At 36.6% G+C, this 22,765-nt stretch overlaps 1 protein-coding gene across 1 annotated transcript in view; it reads left to right on the plus strand.

The window, feature by feature from the left end:
• The window catches only part of ttyh3a (tweety family member 3a), a 65,392-nt gene that overhangs the window by 37,417 nt on the left and 5,210 nt on the right, over nt 1-22,765 (plus strand). Inside the window, exons 8-13 of the mRNA XM_084429370.1 lie at nt 5,813-5,868; nt 10,372-10,464; nt 11,467-11,559; nt 13,176-13,312; nt 19,301-19,474; nt 21,488-21,563. Coding sequence (XP_084285496.1) covers nt 5,813-5,868; nt 10,372-10,464; nt 11,467-11,559; nt 13,176-13,312; nt 19,301-19,474; nt 21,488-21,563 — 629 coding nt within the window. The remainder of the gene's footprint in view (nt 1-5,812; nt 5,869-10,371; nt 10,465-11,466; nt 11,560-13,175; nt 13,313-19,300; nt 19,475-21,487; nt 21,564-22,765) is intronic.

A 22,765-nucleotide genomic window follows, 5' to 3' on the forward strand; every position in this document is an offset into this window, starting at 1 on the left:
TCGAAAAGGTGAATTATTGCATGGTACCTGGATGTTCAGTCAGAACATATGCGGTGCAAAACTAGGATAGTTCTCAACACAAACGTCCGTGTCCTCGTCTGATTCAGAGATTTCGTCCAGGAGAAATTGTCATCGTTGAAATTCTTTGCCGCAGACGGACTCTATCTCTGTGTTCGTAATTGCATCTTACAGTCTATGAGTTGCATAGTGAGATCACCGGCGCCACCAGTCCGCCCTATCTCGAGCCAGTCCGGGCTCCTCGTCCGCGGCAGGCAGGTCTTCTGCCTCGGCGGCTCTTCGCTATAATGCGGCTTGTAAAGGTAGCCACAAACACCTGATTCAAGCATCAGACTTCCGAAATCCTCTTCCTCTAGTCTATATCATATTGAGCACTCTCCTCCGCTATTGTCATAACTTTACATCTGTCTCCACAGCGCCTGTTAGCTTAGCTTCAAACAAGATGGAGGATATTGCTTTCAGTTTCAGAGAGTAAAGTCCCACCCACTGATCTGTAATAGGTCTGTAGCGTGAGCGGGTCCCGCCCCCTGGGAAAGATGAGGAACTAGTGCTTGTCTCAACAGAAATCCCCCCCTCTTACACTTCCTCCTACAATGACGCAAAATGACGATTTTTGCGTCATTGTAGGAGGAAGTGTAAAAGGTAAATAACGGATTTCTCCCGTCTCAGGGGAAAATGAGAGAGTTTTGCACGACCATTCAATAGTATGACTGGGTTTCTAACAATGCAAAGCTTAATCCAAATGGGTGGAGTGTCCCTTTAAATGCTTTTAAATGGGTTTCGTTATGTTGGAGCTATTGTCATTAAGATGCAGAGGTTATATTGGGACTCGGTGAATGACTCCTAGCATTGGTGCTTCGCAGTAAGCAGAAGTGTAATAATGAATGCATGTGGATCCCTGCATGCTTTAGTGTAGCATAAGCAGGTTCGATATGTCAACTTTGGCCTCTGTTATGATTAATCAATTTGTTAGTCGGCTGTGAAGAGAAGAGCTACAGCAAAGAGAACTTCTGAAGAACACAAAACAGGAGAGAGATAAGAGGAGAGGAAGAGAAAACCGCTGAAGGATGGGGATGATAAACCGTGTGACTCTCAGCTTCACACACCCATGAAATTGTGTGTCTTCTGGGCTCTATTCTTATCTTTGTTCTTCCTATCTTCAGTCTTTCTCTCATTTGCTCTAAATAACTCCTTAAGGGGATAGTTCACCCAAAATTGAACATTGTGCTGTTATTTATTCACCCTGATGTAATTTCAAATTGTAATTTTTTTGGGTCTGTGGAAATAAAAATAATAAGTGTCTGTTTTACCCAGACTTTTTTGTCTAACCCAGTTCATAGTGTCCATGTGCAGTCAAGCACCAAAAATTCACAAGTGCTCCATGTGACTTGTGCACTATATTCTAAAGGCCCGTTCACACTAAGGATGATTACTATAAAGAGAACAATAAATATATAGTTAAAGAATAGTGAAGTCCACATCACAGCTATAATGATAATGACACAGAGGAACGATATCATTGGAATCACTTTCAGAACTATTTTATCCAGTTGATGAGCCAATCAGAATCCATCCTGCTGTAAACAAGCTCGCATATTTAAGGTGAAAGACCAGCACACGCTTAGAATAAACAAAACGATATAGTCCACTGGTGTGGATGATAATATAGGTATCATTATGGTTATCTTTATATTTATCGTTGTTGTTGTGAACGGGCCTCAAGTCTTTTGAAGCAGTGTTTGTTGTTAATTAAAACTAACACATCAGACTTCAGCTCACACCTTTGGACAAGTTACGTCCCTTTAATCCAGAAAAAGATTTGGAGCAGTGATTCAGCCGGAAGCATTAATGGCTGTAGATGGAATCCACAGAGAAAAAGTGATCAGTGAAGCTTTGAGTGTGTTCCCTCAGGCCATCACTGTCCTAGACTGACGAGTCATACTGCGTTTCCCCAGAATAGAACCCAGGCTTCTCTGTGCTTACAAACAGCACGCATGTCCCTGTGCCATCATGTGTCTGCCTTCTGTGAGGAAAACCTCAATATGTATTCCAGCATGTCTTCTGTGCTGTGGTGTTTAAAACACAGTCTAGTTGTTTACAGACGTTTTAGACTTTTTACAGACTGTTATGCATTTATGCAATAATTAAAATCTAGCAAACTTTTTTTTATTATTATTATAGTTATATAACACTATACTTTTTAATATTAGCCTGGCATTACAACAACAACAAAAAACTAGTAAACACTGCTGTGAGTTTGTAATGTCATGAAAAAACAATAGTGGGGGGTTTTAGCTTGGGGAAAATGTACATCTTTAACATTTTGAAATGTAAAAAAGGATCCTTTTTTAATTTCCTTACTCCAAAACACATTTAGAATATGTGCGCATTTACATGACAACGATGTACTAAAAACAGAAAAGTTGTTTTACTTCTTTTTTTTTTCTTTTTTTTTTTTGCAGACCAATGTTGTCAAAATGATCCCCCGTTTACACTGATCTGAAAGAAAAAGAACGACAAATAATGCTGTATTCATGCCAGGCCATTAGTTGGCAATGTCACTTTGTAAAGAAACACTATGTACGTAAAGAAAACGCCTATAGACTGAACACATAATACGCATACACACGACGTCACTGTTTTCACAAATTCACATTTTAGTAGTTTACACAGAGACTATAACTGTATCATTTTCAAAAACATTTAAACAAAGTTTGCGTTTTCAGGCACCCAAATGTAAATAAACGGCCAAAACCAATAAAACAGTTTTCTATTTTCTGTGTCGTTCAAATTGCCCCTTAGACTGAATGCTTTTGCTACTTCAGTATGTAAATCTCCTAGCCTGGATGCCAGCCGAACTTAGCCCCGCCCACAACATTTGAGGTCGGGAAGTTCGGTCTGGACTGTCTTGATCCGTTGTGGAGCGACTATGCTCGAACCAGAGCTGTTCGGACCAATCAAATGGTCAGGGTGGGCTTTATACGATGATGGACAGATGATCAACAGTAACGTAATGATCTACATCACCAAAGAGCACTTGGGTTGAATTTGTTTACAACAAAGACGGCTTCCGCTGGAGAATTGAGATGTGTAGATTCCGCCATCACGTCTGTTATAGAAGATATCGACAGCGCATTAATTTTAAAAGAGGAACAGAGAACCGCGATCATTTGTCGATCGGAAAGATGAATGAAGAACATACGTCACTTACTCCGTTGCCCTGATTGGTTGTAGGCCTGTCCAATTGAGTGCAGAGGCATTTTCTTTCCTGGTTCGGTTGAAACACGCCTCATAATCACTGCCCAATGGAGTAGTATCAAACTCATATTCTGACGACATCAGACTATAAATCACCTGTTATTATTGGCTAACCAATAATAATTCACATTGTTTCTCACAAGAGTGTCACAGTGTTTATCCTCATCACTTGTGACGTTCACTCAATGTTGATTTCAAACCCAGAAGATGAAAATAGTCCAAACATATCTCTACTTTTAATGGGGAAAGTGTTTAATTTAATGCTATAATTGTCTTCCATGATGTACACGGTTTAGTCATCTGGTAACGTCTCAGAAGAATCATCATTGAAGAAAAGCAGTGAAACCCTTCATAAAGAAGATCTGGCGTGTTTCCTGTCTTGCATGAATCAGGATCTTTTACAGCCTGCAGTCATCGCAGAGTGAGTGGGATTTAAAGCTCGGCCTCCTCTCAGAACCGCTTTGGAAGTCGCTCCATTGTCTTTGTTTCATAAAGGCATCACCAGTCAACCAATATTGCGTCCAATTACTGGAGGTCATTCACACATGACATGTGAGACTATGGGGCCCTGACACACAGCCTGAATGCTATTACAACCTATAAATCCAGGCATAAACTACACTATAAACCAATGCCGCTCACTTCAGCCTTTTATATACAGCCGTCCATGGGTAGAATTAAGAGGCTAATTTATTCCCTCATTATTGCTATAATTATACCGTTTATATGCAGTCAGGGAGGCCGGTTGTATGCGATGGGAGAATTTGCTTGTTCATAAGCAGGTTTTACAGACACCACTGCTGGCACTTTTCCCTGTGACCGGTGCCATGCGCTTGTCCACGTGTGTAATGATAGTGATGAAAGCATCACTCCTCCTCAACAAACCCACTGCTCTGACGCATGTGTCTGTTTTTGATTCTCATCCACGCAACCCTCTGCAAGCTGCGTATGAAGATGGCCCGAGACTCCATCTGCGTTGGCGTGTGGAGGTTTATGAGAGGACTGTGTGAATTAGTATTTCCGGTGCAGAAATAGAGAAGGTTGTTGTTTTTTTTAACCCTGCAGTCTACATCTTCACTGCACTCTTCATCGTTACAGTCACACGTCAGATTCATTGCTCAAAAGGTTTGGTTCATTAAGAATTTTTTTTTTTTTTTTTTTACATTAAGCAGCACAGCTGTTTTCAACACTGATAATTAGAAATGTTTCTTGAGCAGCGAATCGGCATACAGTTTCCATATTATGAGAATCGAACCCATGACCTTGGTGTTACTAGTGTCAAGCTGTCAAACTGTTTGAGGTACTAACCCTAGTGCTTCTTTTTAGGAGGTATTCAGGTCTCGTCTTTCTTTCAGTCCTCCTAAAACATCGACACTCTTCAAATGTGTGATTGTGATTTTTCTCTTCACCTTTGCTAAACGTAGTAGCTGCATTAAGCTGTCTGCTGTCAGAAACTTCTCTCCTTTTCTACCATCTACACTCTAGTGATATTGTAAGTGTTAATGTAAACTGCTACCAAATATAAACTAATACACATTTACTGACGAGCATATGCAATTATTAATGTCCAGTTGAGTGAGATCTGAACTTGCAACCTACTGCACCTGAGGCAAGAGTTATTCTTGAGCACCCCTAAGGCTGAAAGCCTACATTTATTCGATATTTGGGCTATTTTTTTATGCTTAAAGCTACCAATAAGAGTGTTCTCAGCTTAATTTTAACATGTTTTAGCATGTCTAAATCCGTTCCACAGATTTTCCTCTTAATATCGGTGCAAAAAAATCTGGTCTAGTCTAGGATTAGTTATTGATTCTTTCACTGACTGGGAAATTGTCCTCTACAGAAGAGAAATTATATGTTAGGCTTATCTTGGTTGAGTGAGGCAGTCGTGGACTGAATCTAAATTGCCTCGTGGTCGGAAATATAGCTATTCAAATACCTGACATGGCTGCTGTGGGCTCTCTGAGGTCAGCAAATGATAGTGTGTCAGTGTGAGTTCTACTTAGGGCGGATGTGAAACGGAAAGAAATAAGAAGATTTTTAGCTTGTTGCAGGTTTGTAATGACTCACAGTGCTTGTGAAATAGTCACAATTTGTTGGTATTCACCATGAAGTCCAAATTGGCAATTCTGAATGATTATTTTTTTTTAGCTAAAAACTTTAGTCAAAACTTCACCTCCCTCTTTCAGCAACATCTCGTCTTCTCTGGTGACGTGTTTACTGTCGCTTGGGTGGGACAACCTGTCACTCACATGAGATCGACCATTAGCAGACCACAATCCTCCAAACAATTCCCCATTGACAAAATCAAGTCCCACCCTACATTTTTCTTGTTTGAAATAAATGCTGTTTCAATTGGAATTAGGACACAGAAGGAAAGTAAAAGTCTATCGCAACTTCCGTTTCATGTCGAATTTGAATAAGAAGTTTGTAGAGGCAAGCAAATGGAAAAACACTGCCATGAGTGGATCTTCATCTAGATGTTAAATGCTGATTTCTTCTGACCCAACACCTCTCTCTCTCTCTTTCTTCACAGATATCCTGCAGTATTACCTCACATGTAACGTGGGTCAGGTCAACCCCTACCAACAGGTAACCCATAGATATTAAACTATATCTGTTTAATTCTTTGATTCAGATTTACTCTATGAACTAAATCCCTCACCTTCAAACCTCTGAGAAATGTCCTCAAGAGTGTATATCGGCTCTGTTCCAAACCCCAGTGAGCTTCCTAACTAGACAAATTTGGCATCTGAGGCACATTCCCAATGCAAAGGCTTTTGAGAACTGTAAAATTAAACACCCTTAGATTCCTCTTTTGGCTTAACTCTAACACAGCATTACTGGTCTGGTTCAAGGAAAAGGTAATCCCAGAATGCATTGCGATAAGGTTAGTGAAATTTTCACAGATAGTGACAATTTGACTAACTGTGACAATTTTTTATAAATAGTTACGTTTTTGGTTTAAATATGGAGCAAATATTAAGTGTTATTATAGTATTATATTCTGTTAATTATCAATATTTTTGAGTAGGCTTTATAATTATCTATTTAGCTGTAACTTATTTTTATTGCACTTTTAGTAATTGGTCAAATTTTGTACATTTTAGGTTTTTCATCTGATATTTGTATTTTAAAGGAGCTGTATGTAAGAAATGTATTTCAATTAATCATAAAATGGCCCTGATATGTCACTGGACATTAAGAAATCATGTTCATTTCAAATACTTATATCACTGACAACAGTAGTCCGGCCAGGAAATTGTCATTTAAAAAGTGAAGTTGCAGCCCTCAACTGATGTTGATGTTGTCATGTTGTGTTTTGGCCTGATGCTCCACCCTCCACCTATCTACCAATCACGAAGTCAGTAGTGTTTCGGCATCCGGGTTGCCAGCTCAGCTCTAGTTACCACAGCTGCAGCTACAAACCGTTCGTGCTGGATCCTGCAGCCTATCTGGCAACCTCGAGTCAGGGGGGAGGGGATACACCGCTCTACAGTAATTTAAAACTGATTGCAGTACCAGTTTTGGCCACAATCTTACATACGGCTCCTTTAATTGATTTCAGCTTTAATTCAGTTACTGAAAACGATTTTGAATAGTTTTAGTTAACAATGCCATCACTGATGCTCTGGGAGAATTAACTTAGTCCTGTGCACGTAACGTGAGGTGTGAGGGACCATTCATGTTGTTGTTTCGGTAAAGAGTTTGATTTCATTGTGGTAAGGAAGCTGCCTTAGATGGTAGTTGCCAGTGTAAACAATAGACAGCGAGGCATCTCTCTGGTCTTTGGAAGACAGCCAATCTTCTCCCTCCTCACACTCACACTATATCTGCTTCGTTTGTCCCTCTACATTAGCATTCTCCTCGTTGCGAGAGCTCGATGGAAATGTGTGTTCCTTTGGCTTCCTGCCTCTCCCTTTAGTTAATGAAGTCCTTCTCCAAGTCTTTATTTGACTAATGCATGTGCATAATTCAAACAAATCACAGCTCTTAACTGATCATGATTGATCTATTATGTCAGTGACAGCTCCATTGTCTTGATATCACTTAATTTGAATGAAGGGTGATGCCCATATGGAGATTGAACGTTGTACTTTGTCAGCTGATGCCTCAAAATGGAGTTCCTCCTGTTCTCATGCAGCATACAGATGAACTCTGCCTGATTCACATCTGAGACAGCAAATAAGTGGAATGGATATTGATTTTAGGCTTAAAATGTCATCCAGGAACATTTAAAGAACATTTAAAGAGAAATGTTGAAGATTCTGCAACCAATTTAATGCGTTATAGTTCAAACATCAGAGCTACTTTGCTACCTGTCAGGTACCTTCTAAGGGGCTGTTCATGTACCTTCTAAGGGGACACAAGACATGTTCTTGTTTTAAAATAACTACACTGTAAAAAAAAAAAAGTTGCTGCCTTAAATTTAAGTACAATCAACTTTCAAGTTTGTCATTTCAACTTAGAAATTACATTAAACAGACTTTAAGAAATTAGTTGAATCTTGTATAATTTATATAATTTATTAACTTAAAGCAATGTAAAAACATATGTTGTCATAACATATAATTTTTTACAATGTTTTTCTGGAATTTCCTTATCCTTAATGGACTAATGTACACTACTATTTAAGTCTGTATGATTCGCTTAATGTTTTTAAAAGAAGTCTCTTATACTCACCAAGGCTGCATTTATTTGATCAAAACAGTAAAAACAGCAATATTCTAGAATATTACAATTGAAATAATGATATTTTCTATTTTAATATGGTTTAAAATGTAATTTATTCCTGTGATGGCAATTTTTTAAAAATTGAAACCATGATACATTTTTCTTCTAGATTTGATTAATAGAAAGTTCAAAAGATGATTATTATTATTATTATTATTATTTTATTTTTTAATTAGCAAAGTATAATGTTACAAACAATTTCTGTCACTATTGATCAATTTATTGTTCATCTAAATAGATGTTGTAATTTCTCTTAAAGAAACCCACACTTTTGAGTGCTGCCTTAGAATTTGAGCAACACAAAGTGTATCTTCTAAGGCAGCATCATTTTGGAAGAATGTTGGAACAGCGTTTGTCATATTGCTTTTCATAATTCCTGCCCAACTTCCTGCTAGCAGCACGCTTTTCACTTTTGTTTCTCGCTTTTCGAATTTGCGATCACGTGTACTCTGTGTATAGGCCTATAATTTGCTGGCATAAAGGAGCCGCTATCAATATGGTATTGAAATTTGAATGCACTCTCGAATTTGCTATAATGCGTACTCTGTGTATTGGAAGCAGCGATACTGACCGCACATTTGACAAGAAAACTTTCATATTTGTCAATGACCAAATCCTCTGCCACTGTTTTTTCAGTCATCTCGCCTCACTCTCATCACGTGATAAGTGAACTCTGACTACTGCTGCGACTCTGCAGCTTGTGTTGTAGAGCAGAGCAGAAACTTTCAGTTTATAATTGTAGCGTCGTTTGTCTAACTGAAGTAAATGGTTTTTATTTCCATAAAAAAAGCAAAACGACAGTGGGGGTGGTGCCATGGTGAGCAAGTAATGTAATTAGAGTACGGCCGAACACTGTGTAACACCGACAGCTGCAGCAAGCCCACCTTAAGCTTGTCCTAGCTGCTGGCTTTTGTCTTCAGAAGTCAGTTTCTAGCAATGTTGCCCGCACGTAACACTGGAACCAAAAGTCTCCTGTGCACTCAGTAAAGAACGTACTTTCACTGCTTCTTTCTCAGTGAATTTTCCAGCCTATCATTGTAGAACTGTTGACAGACAAAGCTGACACAGTGGCCATTTGGCATCTCAAATATTCATGTTTTCAAGACCTCTGCTCTTGAAATATTCCATGACACTTTAAAATGTCCTTAATGGCCGGGTGCCAGAGCCTGTACTGACTTTTGCTGCTGGGTGTAAATGCACTGTTGCATTATGCAAGTACTAAGAGTGGAGTGCGCAGTGGTGAATGAACTCTGAGGAAATACTTCTACACTGGGCAGGAACCAGGAAGTGGCAGTTGTACAACCCAGTTTATATAACCTGTCTAGCTCTTAACAGTATTTTTTTTGTGTTTTTCATAAAATAACTACGATCAAACAATAACAACGACTGATTAATAATGTGATAGTTTCATTAATTATGCTTAAGGACGTGATGAAGTGATTCAACTTTTGTAGCACTTTTACATTTAAAAAAAGAACAAAAAATGTTTTGAACCAGTAATATTTTTTTAAAAATCACATTTGTATGCAGCAAAGATGCATTACATTTTAAAAAAATTACAGTAAAGAAATGCGTAATTTAGCAAAATATTTTTATTTTAAATAAATGCTTTTCTTTTGAACTTTCTATTTATCAAAGAATCCTGAAAAACTATTTATCACAGTTTCCACAAAAATAGTAAGCAGCACAACTGTTTTCAACTTTTATAATAATTAGAAATGTTTCTTGAGCATCAAATCATCATATTAGAATGATTTCTGAAGGATTTTGTGACACTGAAGACTGAAGTAATAATGCTGGAAATTCAGCTTGGCCACAGGAATAAATTACATTTAAAATTGTATTCAAATAGAAAACAGTTGTAAAAAAAATTTCTTTCTTTTTTTTATCTTACAAACCTCAAAATTTTGAACAAAAGTGTCTCTGCCAAGCTATACGGGAAGTCTTATAAATATAGTTGCGTGTAAATGTGTATGTATGTATGTATGTATGTGTGTGTGTGTATGTGTGTGTGTATATATATATGCATATGCAATTATGAAAATTACTATTTTTGTTTATTTTATAGTTCATTTTCAACTTGCGTCTTTAGTTTCAATTTATTTTTATTTTGATTTGTTGTATGTTTGAGTTTAACAAAAATAGTTTAGATATTACTTTTAGTATATAAAAAATACTGATTCCTATAATTTATTTTCCTCTCTGTGATCTTGTTGTCTAAAAAAATGGAGTAAACTTAAAAATGCAGAATGTAAATGAAAATATTGATTTCTGAATCAAGTTTTTTATGAAGAGTAAAAGCTTATCTATAAGATAACATTTGCACAGATCATATAACTGATTTCTTTTGTCGTCTTGTAGAAGTTGTCAGGAAGTCACAAAGCACTGGTGGAAATGCAGGACGACGTGTCAGAACTACTGCGCTCTGCAGTCCGAGAATACCCCAACACAAAGGTGAGCACTCGTATGTTGGTATCTACACGTGTGTGTGTGTGTGTTTCAGAGCATGCATGCAGTATGTACGGTCCATTTCCCACAATTCCTGATACACAAATGTCCTAAAGTGTGTGTGTGTGTGTTCGTTCTCCCCCTGGGCCTCTGTCATTGTGCAGCATCTGTGTGTGTTCTGGCACAAAGTAATGGCTGACATTCAGTACATGTGAGAAAGAAAGCCGTCCTCTCGCTGGAACACAAGCGTTGAGAGAAAATGCTGAATCAATGGAAATATTTCACCCTTAGAACCAGATAAAATCTGTTTACCACTGCAGCTTTATACAACTTAGACCTCACACAATACTGAGCCTTTAAAAGAAAGAAAACAAGCCGCTCTTCTTTGACATCCTTCTATGTGAATGTTTTTGTTTGTCATGTGTTTGCTGCCATCAAGTGCTGAACTCATAAAAACTGAATAGAGCGTTAAAATTGTGAAATGTTTGAAATTGATTATGCTTAATATATACACTACAGTTCAAAGGTTTGGGGTCACAAATTTTTTTTTAAAGTAGTGTATACTTAATGCTTTTATTCAGCAAGGAGAGATTAAATTAATCAAAAGAGACATTTCTATTTCAAATAAATGTTGTTTTTTCACTTTCTAGTCATCAAAGTTCACAATTTCCACGAAAATGTTAATCAGCACAACTGGTTTCAACATTGATGATAATAAGAAATGTTTCTTGAGCAGCATTTACTGTATTATAATGATTTCTGAAGGATCCATGTGACACTGAAGACTGGAGTAATGATGCTGAAAATTCAGCTTTGACATCACAGGAATAAATTACATTTTACAGTTTATTCACAACACATAGAAAAGTTATTTTGATATTTCAAAATATTGCTATTTTACCATATTTTGATCAAATAAGTAAGTAAGCTTTTGAACAGTAGTGTATACCTAGCATATCCATCTAGAGTTTACATTTAGAGTAACCATGTTATTGTGCCTGTTTTTAGGGAAACCTTGAGCAAATTCAGGGGGCTTTGAACACCACTGAGGTTGGACTGCACCAGCTCACTGCCCTTGTGGACTGCCGCAGTTTGCATATGGTGAGAAATAGTGTTTTGTTTTTAGAGTATATGACCACTTTGCACATCCGGTTCCACTCAGACTCGAAGTAAAGCACAGCTTGCAAAGATTTTCACTGTAACCTCAACCTGTGGGTTTCTGTTGACATGAAAAACCAAAGGCTTGCAATCCACTCACAAACAAACACTCGTACACACATGTGTTTCTATCTTCTATCTGCTTTAAACCTCACCAGCACTTACTGCTGCAGTCTGGAGCCTGTCCTCTTCTCCAAGATGGAAATGTCTGATATTTCAGGATTCAGCATGACTAGAGTTCCTCCTCATGGCTGAAAGACAGAGACCTGCTGTGTGGGTGGTCCTGAAAATGCATCTCCTTCCCATGAGAACAGAAAGTAACGGATAAAATATGGACTTTTGGAAATGTATTATACATTATTAATGGTGTTTTCATACTGCAAAAGCAATAACACCCTTCACAGTCGTCCAAGCCGTACATCTGGGCTGTATGTGGGAGCGTTTGTGCTGGAGATACAGAACAGTGCCGGCGGTAATTACAAATGGAGCAATTTTGCTGTTAATAATGACGGTAATTTGGAGGAAGGAGACGCTGCCATGTTTCTCTGATAGCAGCATGTGTAGGGCTGGTTGCAGTTCAGGCAGCATTTATTATTAAAAACCCCTGTTTCTCTCTGCAGCATGTGGTGCCATCTACTGCAGGAAGTTCTCAGTTAGAGAGTCTAGCACTGGATGTTATCATATCTTCTGTTTTTATTATTCACATACCCAGCAGAGATAGGCTGGTTTCTGTATCCGTTTGGTTCATGCAAGCAGTGCTGCAGTGGATCAAAAAAAAAAATCATCAAAGTTGTCCTAAGAAAAGAACGGGTATTGTTCAAAATTCATGTATAACTTTGATGAAAGGTTTTGATCCACTTCAAATGTTGACTACTGTATATATTCCATTCTTCCATTCTTTATCGACTACATGAAGTGAATTAAACAACACATTAAATCAGAGTTTCCCAGACTGAGGTTCATGAAGGAGGGTTCGTGCAGTTTAATGAAAAGCTGATAATTACGTAATATATTTAAAATAAATCCAAAATACCAATACATAATTAAATGACTTGCTGAGTGAGAATTCAAATAATAATGAATGTGTTCGACAGGAGTTGATTAGATATGCAATGTGGTAATGCTGAGAAAGTGCTTCTTAAAAATGAAATGGTTTATGTAAATTCAGTGGTCAAATGCTGTGTCTGTGTGGCCTCTCAATTTTTCATGTAATTATAGGCACATGACCAGTGGCTGGTCTGTGTGTGCAATTCAACAAAACTATAAGACTTTCTGTACATTTAGAAGTGACAGGCTTTTTAGAAAGTAAAATGGAAAAGATGGAAAAAAAGAATCAGGGAGGATCAATAAATTGTGATTTACTGCCATTGTGTGAATAATATTTTCTCAGCATCATGTCATTCAAAACCTATATGCTACTTTTATGCTTCCACCGATGAAAGAAAGTCAATGATAGCAGTGAGTTAATGACCGAATTTTCATCTGTTTAATAACAGGCAGTGTTTGCGTGCAGTGCTGGGATTGTGCGTTTAATGCTGCCTCTGTCTGTTTCTGTGCAGGATTATGTGCAGGCATTGACCGGAGTGTGTTATGATGGGCTGGAGGGTCTGATCTACCTGGTGCTGTTCTCATTCATCACAGCTCTCATGTTCACCTCTGTCATCTGCAGCGTGCCGCACACATGGCATGGCAAAAGGTGAGATCTTTATAAAAAAAAATGTGTAATGTTTATTACGTTTAATTATAATTTAATAAAATAAACTGATATAATGACAATAATAATAGTTTATTTATAGTCAATAATCAATCTGTGTGAATAAGTTGCTAAAGTTGTGTAAATCAGTGATTCCCAACATTTTTGACTACCGCAACAATATTCAAAGAGCCCATACATGTTCAAGTTGTTTGTAATTTACTAGATAAAGATTATGGAAAATATTTCTTCAGTTTATATATAGTCAATAATCAATCTGTGTGAATAAGTTGCTAAAGTTGTGTAAATGTAAATAAGGCTTTAAATCAGTGATTCCCAACCTTTTTGACTACCACAACAATATTCAAAGAGCCCATACATGTTCAAGTTGTTTGTGATTTACTAGATTTTACAGTTTATACCTGATAAAATATTAAATAGCTTGGCATAACTAATGCTGGGTACACACCAGAAGATAATCGGGCTGATTTTGGGCCGATTTCCCTTCTTCCGACAATCCTAGCTGTGTCCCGATTATCTTGATGGTTCAACAGATTATTTTATCAGATTTTCCCTTGGTGTGAGGTGTGTTAAGAGTGTCCGATCCTGCTCGGAAGAGCGTCGGAGCCGCCCCGATCGCGAATCGTAAATATTCAACATGTTTAATACTTACGATCAGAAATCCTGATGTGTGGGGGGAACCCCGAGGACAAACGCGCGCAACGTTCTGGAGATTATCACGTGAAACAAAACAATATCCAATCAGAAAGCGAGATGATGGACAGCAGAAATGGAGGATCAGCTTGTTGATAATTCCAACAAGTATTGTTGTTCCAACAACAAAATCATTCCAAACACTATCATCGCAATTTTTTCCTGCATATCGTTCGGCATGCTTATTCTGAAGTCTCGCGAGATTTCCTGTGTTCACAGTCAAGACTCTGGTTGAAAATCTGTTCATGTGTGGTCTTTGTCACATCATGGCACACCACACACTATAGGAGCAAAACGGTTAAATCTAGGATTTTTTGTCCTCATGTTTGTGGTCTATCACATTTTGAAAATCTTATAAGATTTAAAAAAATCTTTTGGTGTGTACCCAGGATTAGAAATGTATAATGTTTATTTAAATTTTTTTTACTGAATAATACCATATCTAGAAATCACATTTTTAAAATTAGTCTACCTCAGATAGGGGTTTGTAGACTGTGGCGGAGCCCTGGTTCTTCAGAGAAAAAAGTTGTTGAGGGGCTAAATTAAAATTAGTTTTTGTTTAGTTTTTTTGTTTTAATGTTTGTTTTATCTCATTTTATTGTCTCATTTTAAATGAGAATAGGATCTCACAACATCAAAACCAACCAACAGAAATCACCAACCAATAAGCAGTGCTGAGTAGTAACTGTAATGTAATTTAATCTGGATTACATAATCAGATTCCAAAAATTAAGTACTGAATTAAGATTTAAGATTGTCCCGGACTAAAATGCATGTTTGAGCTGTTTCAACTTAAAGCAACTTGCACTGACATATCTTAAAATATTCTCTGAAGTTGGTGGTAATTTGTTTTAAGAGAGTAAAACATTTTTTTTTATTTTGATCTTTTATTTAATGTATTTAGATTTTTTTATATAAAAATATTTGTAAACCCTGATGTGATGTAACATGTAATGCACTTCATGTTGTTGATAACAAAGAAAGGAATATATTTTCTTTCTCTTTGTATTTTTATATCACTATGGTACAATATTATCCTATTACTAACCACAATTTTTGTCTGTAATTTGGAATCAATTTATTAATAATGTACCCAACACTGCCAAAAGATATGAACTTTTGTGTAATGTGTCCAGAAGTGGTATTCCAGTCGAACAAACAACTGTTGGTCTCATAGTAACAAACAAGCCAAGCAAAAAGTGAAATTGAGGTGCTTGTCTACTTCAGTGTTATATCTACCTACCATTTTATAATGACAGTATGCATCTGTTAGTGGCCTTATGCTATATATTTCTGTATTCATATCACTAATACGCATTAAATCCGCATTATCTGGCTTGTATTTTGCTTTACCGTGAAATGTGCAGTTTTGTTATTGTCATAAAACTTACTGTTCTTTTCCCATGCATACTTTTGGTATGACACGTTCATTCAGTGGAACATCCTAATTTTTGTAGTTAAATACACTCAAGAGGATTAAACCAAAGATAAAACAACAGTGGAAATAGTGGTTAGTGGTATGTTTGTGTGTCCGTGGGCATTGTTGTGAAGACTATGGTCAGACACCTCATGTTCCCATCACACTCTTCGAAAAGCAAAAGCAAAACGGAAACAGCTGCCTCGCTCTATCAACTTCCCCCCCGGTTCCTTCCCTTTAAGCACTCTGTGTGGGAATCGCTCACATCTTCCTCCCATAATTACATAAAATGTAATAATTCCCCGGCCTAGACCCATGCAGTTGCTCTGCCAGGACAGGCTTGCATCAGGCAAACAGGATTACACTGGGAGAGATAGAAAAGACAAAGACGCCAGCTTAGGCACATTATGTAATTATCATCACACTCATAAGTGTACGTCTCATGATACACAGCAATTCACGCTACCTCTTCATTATAGATAATTAGCAGTTTCTGAATATGAGTTTAGGCAGGCAGTGCAGTGTCAAGGAGTGTTGGGAAAAGTCGCTGCATGCGTTTTTATATACAAATAACTTTTTGTTGGCATTAAAGGTGCACTTAGACATTTTTTTCCTGATTAAAAAATGATTAGTAAATAGTTTAAAACGATGTGCAGTCACATTAGTAGCCTGATAAAAATGATTTTATTAAAACTAGGGATGCACGATATATCGGCCACCATGTCGTATATGAATATAATAATATAAATATATAAATATTCATTTTTAATATTGTTGTTATTGGCCCGATAAGAAAATTTGGTCGATATATTAAAGCAGATAAATAATGGATTATTTCCTTTAGCTGAGACACTTCAGATGTGCACTGTTCACCATGATGTTATTGACATCAAACAAAAGGAAAATACAGTTAAGTGCAACATGGGGATATTTTGGGAATATTTAATTTGATTTTATCAATCAATAAATTCCACTAGAAACAAACCTTGTTGTATTATTTTAATTTAATACTGTGAAGCTGCTTTGATACAATCTGTATTGTGAAAAGCGCTATACAAATATACTTGACTTGACTTGACATGTTGAAAAGTGCAAGTCTGTCATATAGGCTTCATAACATTGTAAAGAGAACACCATTATAATTGTGTGCTTGGGACATAGTGAGACTTTTGTTTTTGTTATGCTCTCGAAACCTATCTAAAAATTTGGATTTAGATTAATCGGTTATCTGCATTCAAATATAAAGAATTATCATTTAATTAAAAATTTTATTTAAACCATAGTGGGTCCCTCATGGGGGCAGACATGTTGGTCACATGACCAATTAAATACTGCCAAAGTCCCTTTAAGGCAAGTCATTTCTCTCGGCGGCCATCTTTGAAACTCCTCTCGGGCAGCTCTTTCAGTAATGGAAGTGCAGCTCCTATCTCTTTGAATGGGGAAACATCAAATTCATCAAATCAAAGCTGTTCACCAAGCTTACTATTAAATTTCAAATAATTTTCATGTGAAATCACCAATGAAATCTGACGACAACCGTCTCATAAATTGTTTCTAAACTCTCATATCATGACACCAGACTGCATTTTCCAGGCTGGTCCAGTTTCTTCTATTGCAGTGATGCGATGACTTAACTAGCTGGCGATTGGCTCTTTTACTCAGAAGGCGGGACTTATTCCGCCATATTGCGCATTGCACTTTCTCCCATTCATAGTAATATGAGTGCATTGTCTTTCTATTTCTATAAATCAATGATGCGTGACTTCTCTTAGGCTGTAAATCCACCAGCACATGTTATAAAAAGACAGTGCCCCTTGTATTAGGTTAAAAATCTGGGTTCAATCATTTAACACAGTTAAGGTTTAGCATTTTAAACTCACACTTTACAAAACATATATATTTAAAATTGTATTTAACAGCTATTTTTTTTCACAAACTGATTATACAACAATATTGTAACTTTTCTACTATGTTTATTTTTAAACATTTACAATTTTTAAATAAGGAGTGTGGAAAAGAAAGGAAGTTTCTTCAGATAAAAGCATCTGCCGAATGCATAAATGTAAATGTCCTCAGTGTAGTCGAGAAACTGAATTTATTTTAAAATGTATTTTGTTTTTGTTTTGGGATATGCAATATACGCTCAAATTAACCATAAAGATATTGTCCACAACATATGAGAGAGTCGAGACTTTGCATATTTGTCCATGACCCTTAATTAAAAATGTCACAATTTCAATAAAAGACATCATAGGTTAACAAGTAGGCTATTTCTGGCAAAATCGAAATGGGTCAAATTGACCCACAACATGATCTGCTGCAAATAAATGGCACATAAGTGTTTTTCTTTCTGCATAGAAATGAAAAATGTATCAATATTATTTTTGTCATTAAACCTAGTACTGAAAACTATGACTTGGTGTAAACAAGTCTTCATGTTGTGCACTGGATCACTTCTGATAAGCTCACCTTTGTGGACATAACGCATCCACACTTTATACCAATGATCATTTTTAAGTGTTAGCTACACTAGTACAGAAGCTAAACTATTGTGCATTGAATAGTGATGAATAAAATCGAATTTTTAAACAATTCATGAAACTTTATGTACCACCAATGACCAGCAGGGGGCGGCCCAGATCTGTATACGTGTAGCGCCACACTGTTTTACAGTCCTGCTGATAGTGTTTATTTTACTCCCTCTGGTTTCCATCAGCTTTTTCATTCACATCCATTAAGCTAAAGCACTCTTGATGCATCCCATTCTGTTCCCGATCATATGCAATCACAGCAGACACAAGAGAACAGACTGTTAAGTGTAATACAGTCATTGATGCAGGTATTTGTGTGATTCCAAGCTTTTCCTCAAATGGTAATATGTCCTCCCTCTGAAGAGGAAATGGAGAAGAGCGGATCACACACTGCTGTCTTGTTCTCTGTGGCTGAAACAAATCAGATTTAGGATGGCAAACACATGCCTGTGTGCTCTTCCTGTTTGTCATGAGAAACACAGCTGAGATCGCCCTCTGCTGTCCATACCACAGTGTGATGCTTTAATGGTGAACATCAGAGAGAATTTATTAATGCACAATTGGACATATCTCCATATCATATTGGAGTCATCCATTTACCTAAATTGTTGTTTGCTAATTTGGTATGTTCAGTGACTTGACAAAGCTGAGAAATGTTATAGTGTAGAGCAGTGACGTGTGAAGTTCATGTTACAGAGTTACACTACTGTTCAGATCCTTCAGAAATCATTCTAATAAGCTGATTTGATTCTCAAGAAACATTTATTATTATTATCAAAGTTGATAAGGGTGGTACTGTTTAAGCTGGAATGAATAGAGAGTTCAAAAGAACAGCATTTATTCGAAATATAAACTGACGTTCAAAAGTTAATGTGTGCCTTAGTATTGTTTCCTCTGCTTATCTGTAGACACAGCATTGTTCTTGCTGGTGCTAATCTACAGAGAGTATTTTACTTGTTTTGTATACAGAAGACAGCTTCTTCTAATGTCTTGAGGGTCCCATCTGAGTTTGGCAGTGCTTGTCTGCTATCTGCAGTGTCTAACACTACTAACTGGCAGATTTACTCCAATTCACACTCCCACCGCGATCATGGCTCGCACTTTCAGTGAGGCGACTTCACAGCAATTCACAACTTGCGTGACATTGGGTTCTGTTGAAAGACTAAACAACAAAGATGTGGGAAAGGATGTCCTGTGAAATCGATGAATTATCACCATTGAGCTCAACCCAGTTTGATCTGATGGATCTGTCCCGGGATTGAGTCACTTTGAATATAAAAACAGTTGATGCGAGGAGTAATTTGTATGTTGTGTGTTTTGTGCGAACAGGCCCGAAGAAGACAGTGAGGAGGAGTCCGTGGCTCATGGAGGCAGACAGAATCATGATAACCTGTACCGAGTGCACATGCCAAGCCTTTACAGCTGCGGCAGCAGTTACGGCAGCGAGACCAGCATCCCTGCAGGAGCACACACTGTCAGTAACACTCCCGTTACTGAGTACATGTGAGTTACACACACACACAACATCAACAACCCATGCACAGTCTTTGAACACATTCAGGTCACCTTTACCCTCCTGTGAAGGATCCATGGGGTGTGTGTAGAAATAGCTCAATCACTTTGACCAATGTTTCTTACTAATCCAACATTTCTACTCGATCGCTTTTTGATTCTTCCATGTGCCACCATTCATTTATATGTGAGAAAAATAGTCATTTAAGCAAAACAATTTTATCAGAACCTAAAGAAATATATGAAAATGAATTTGGGACTATTTAGATCACTAAACAACAATGATGATGCTTAACAATAACAATAATAATAATAATAATAATAATAGTGGTATTATTGGTATTAATAATTTTTGTTATGGTAATATAGTAGTAGCACAATAATATGAATTATATTGTATGATAAAAGTTATGTTATTGTTATCATAATTCTACCACTTTATTATTAAAAATATTATTGTTATTTGTTCTTGTTATAGAAATATAGTAGTAGTATAATATGATGTTGTATAATTAATAATCATTTTTATCATAGCCATATAGTTATGTAATAATATTTATATAGTATTATAATAGTTATTATTATTATTATTATTATTATTAATTTTGTTGGTAGTAGTAGTTGTTGTATACAAATTCATGATTTATAATAACAAGTATTACTATATTTATGAAAATAATGTTATTTATTATACTTTTACCACTTAATAATAATAATAATAATTATTATTATTATTATTATTATATTTTAAAATAATTAATAATAGCAATTATAATAATTAACCATATCGTTATATTATAATAATAGTTGTTGTTGTTGTTGTTGTTATTGTTATTGTTGTTATTATTATTATTATTATTATTATTATTATTATTCATTGTAGTAATAGTTTTATAAAAATGTCTTGTTTATAATAAGTACTATTTTATTTATATAAAAAATAATGGTATTGTTAAGACAGTCATAATACATATTATGTTTTTATTGTTATAATAATGATTTATTTTCTGTCAAAGATATAAAGATCAGATATAAAACAACAATTTAGCTCTACATATTAGTTATCAGACACCGAAACAAATGTAATCAGTATTCATCCATCCTAAAAAAATAGTTGGCTGATTTCATCCCATTCAAGCTGATCGCAGCCCTGCCTGTCTCTCTCTCACACCATATGTGCTGCACACGAGCAGGACTGAGCATTGTTAGGGATCTGGTGTGCACTGCCATCGACTGCTCCATATGTGTGGTGTCTTGAACTGAGGATGAGAGAACCTCAAACAGCTGCTCCTCTCCAGCTGTGTGTCTCTGGCGGAGTGATGGGGGAACGGGGTGATGCAGGGGCTAGGAGAGGGATGTGGGGTACCTGGCAGAATGTTACGGGTGAAAAAAACAGCAAAAACTACCTAAAAACACAAGACTAGCTGTACTTTTCAGGAAGAGAGAGAATGCAATGTAATCTCTAAAACCCCTTTGTTTTCTATATAAATAGAAGTAGTGTAATAATATGACACATTTATATAAAAAGTAACAAAAGTGAGGTGAAGAAATTAATTAAAAAAATGTTTTGCCTATAATGCATTAATCAAAAATGACAGTAAATAACATTTATAATGTTACAAAATATTTCTGTTTCAAATAAATGTTGTTCTTTTGAACTTTTAATGAATCAAAGAATCCTAAAAAATATATATTAAGCATACAAATCACGTCGTTTTCAAACTTTATAATAATAAGGCACCAAATCATTTTAAAATATATTGAAATTATTTGAACTGTTAATAATATTTCACAATATGACTGTTGCTGTATTTTTGATCAAATAAATGTAGCCTTGGTGAGCAAAAGAGACTTCTTTCAAAAAAAAGAGAAAGAAAAGAAAATCTTACCGACCCCAAACTTTTGAACCGTAGTGTAATTAAGCGAGTACAATCAATTTGAAATAGATCCGTAACATTAATGCAGGAGTTTTTTGGGATCTAAGTGTGCGTGTCTCATTTTCAGGACCCAGAATGCAAACTTCCAGAACCCTCGCTGTGAGAACACTCCTCTGATCGGGAGAGAATCTCCTCCTCCATCTGTAAGTATCTGCACTCGTCCAACACACACACGAATCACAGAGTCATTTTGACAGCCTGAATGCTTAAATATTCACCATAAATAGCACGTTCGGTTACACTTTATTTTAAAGTGACGTAGTTACATTGTACTTTCTCAAATAAGTACTGAGTGATAATAATTAACCACATGTACTTACTGTAGAGTTACCGTTAGGGTTAAGGTTTGGTTTAGGGTTAGTTACTTGTAATTATGCATCATTTATAGTTATTACTATAGTAAGTGCATGTAGTAACGTGTAACCACGTCACCTTAAAATAGTGTTACCGCACATTCTTATAGTTTGCCTGTGTAAATCAGTGATCTCCCCCACTGTAGTTTCGTCACTGTACACAGCAAGTCATTACAAAGAGGCGAGCCCTGAACTCTGTGCAAGTAAATCAAGTCTTTGTGGATGATTGAGCAAGAGAGAATCGACCACAGACCTCTAAAGCCAACTGTAGTTGGGCAGCAGTTCCAAAGTGGGAACTTCTTGCCTTGCTTGACCGAGCTTACAAAACTGGAGATTTATAGTCATAGATCGATGTCGCAATGATTTTTCATGTGTGAGGAAAAGGAGAAGAGAGATTTTGAGCCAGCTGCTCACTTACCAACTCGAAACGCTTGGATAACAGAAGTGAGATGTCAACACGGTCACCTGTTGTTCGTGAAATCATGCTGTTACACTCGCCGTTTAGAGATGATTGATTAAACGAGTGCCTCCGACATTTCACACAGACCTTTCATGTGTTTTTAACACCTTACTTTGGCGGCCGATCAATATGATTCTTCCAAAATAAGAACTGGAGCGCAATGCAAATGTAAGACAGCACTCTCTCTGGACTGTTTGCAATTATCATTTTCTGCGGCAAAAGTAAAAACAGGATGTATCTTGAAGTTCAGACACTATTTTGGCAGTTTCATTCTTGTCTCTGCAAGAATCCGGCAAACAAGAAACAAACTTGTTGATTTGGTGGGACTGTTGGCGACGCTAAGAATGTGTGCACATAATTAACTAGTTGAGTAAGTGTTCTGCACCTCCTTGTTGACTTGTAAAAACATTATAAAATAGATTTTCCTTTGCACAACTGTCTGCTGTAAGCACCAAAATAAACATTCCCATTGAGTTCACGTAGCCTATCACCATTACAACTGCACACATTAGGTGGCACTGTGGATACGTGA

This window comes from Rutilus rutilus, assembly GCF_951802725.1.
Source record: "Rutilus rutilus genome assembly, chromosome: 1".
Lineage (NCBI taxonomy): Eukaryota > Metazoa > Chordata > Actinopteri > Cypriniformes > Leuciscidae > Rutilus > Rutilus rutilus.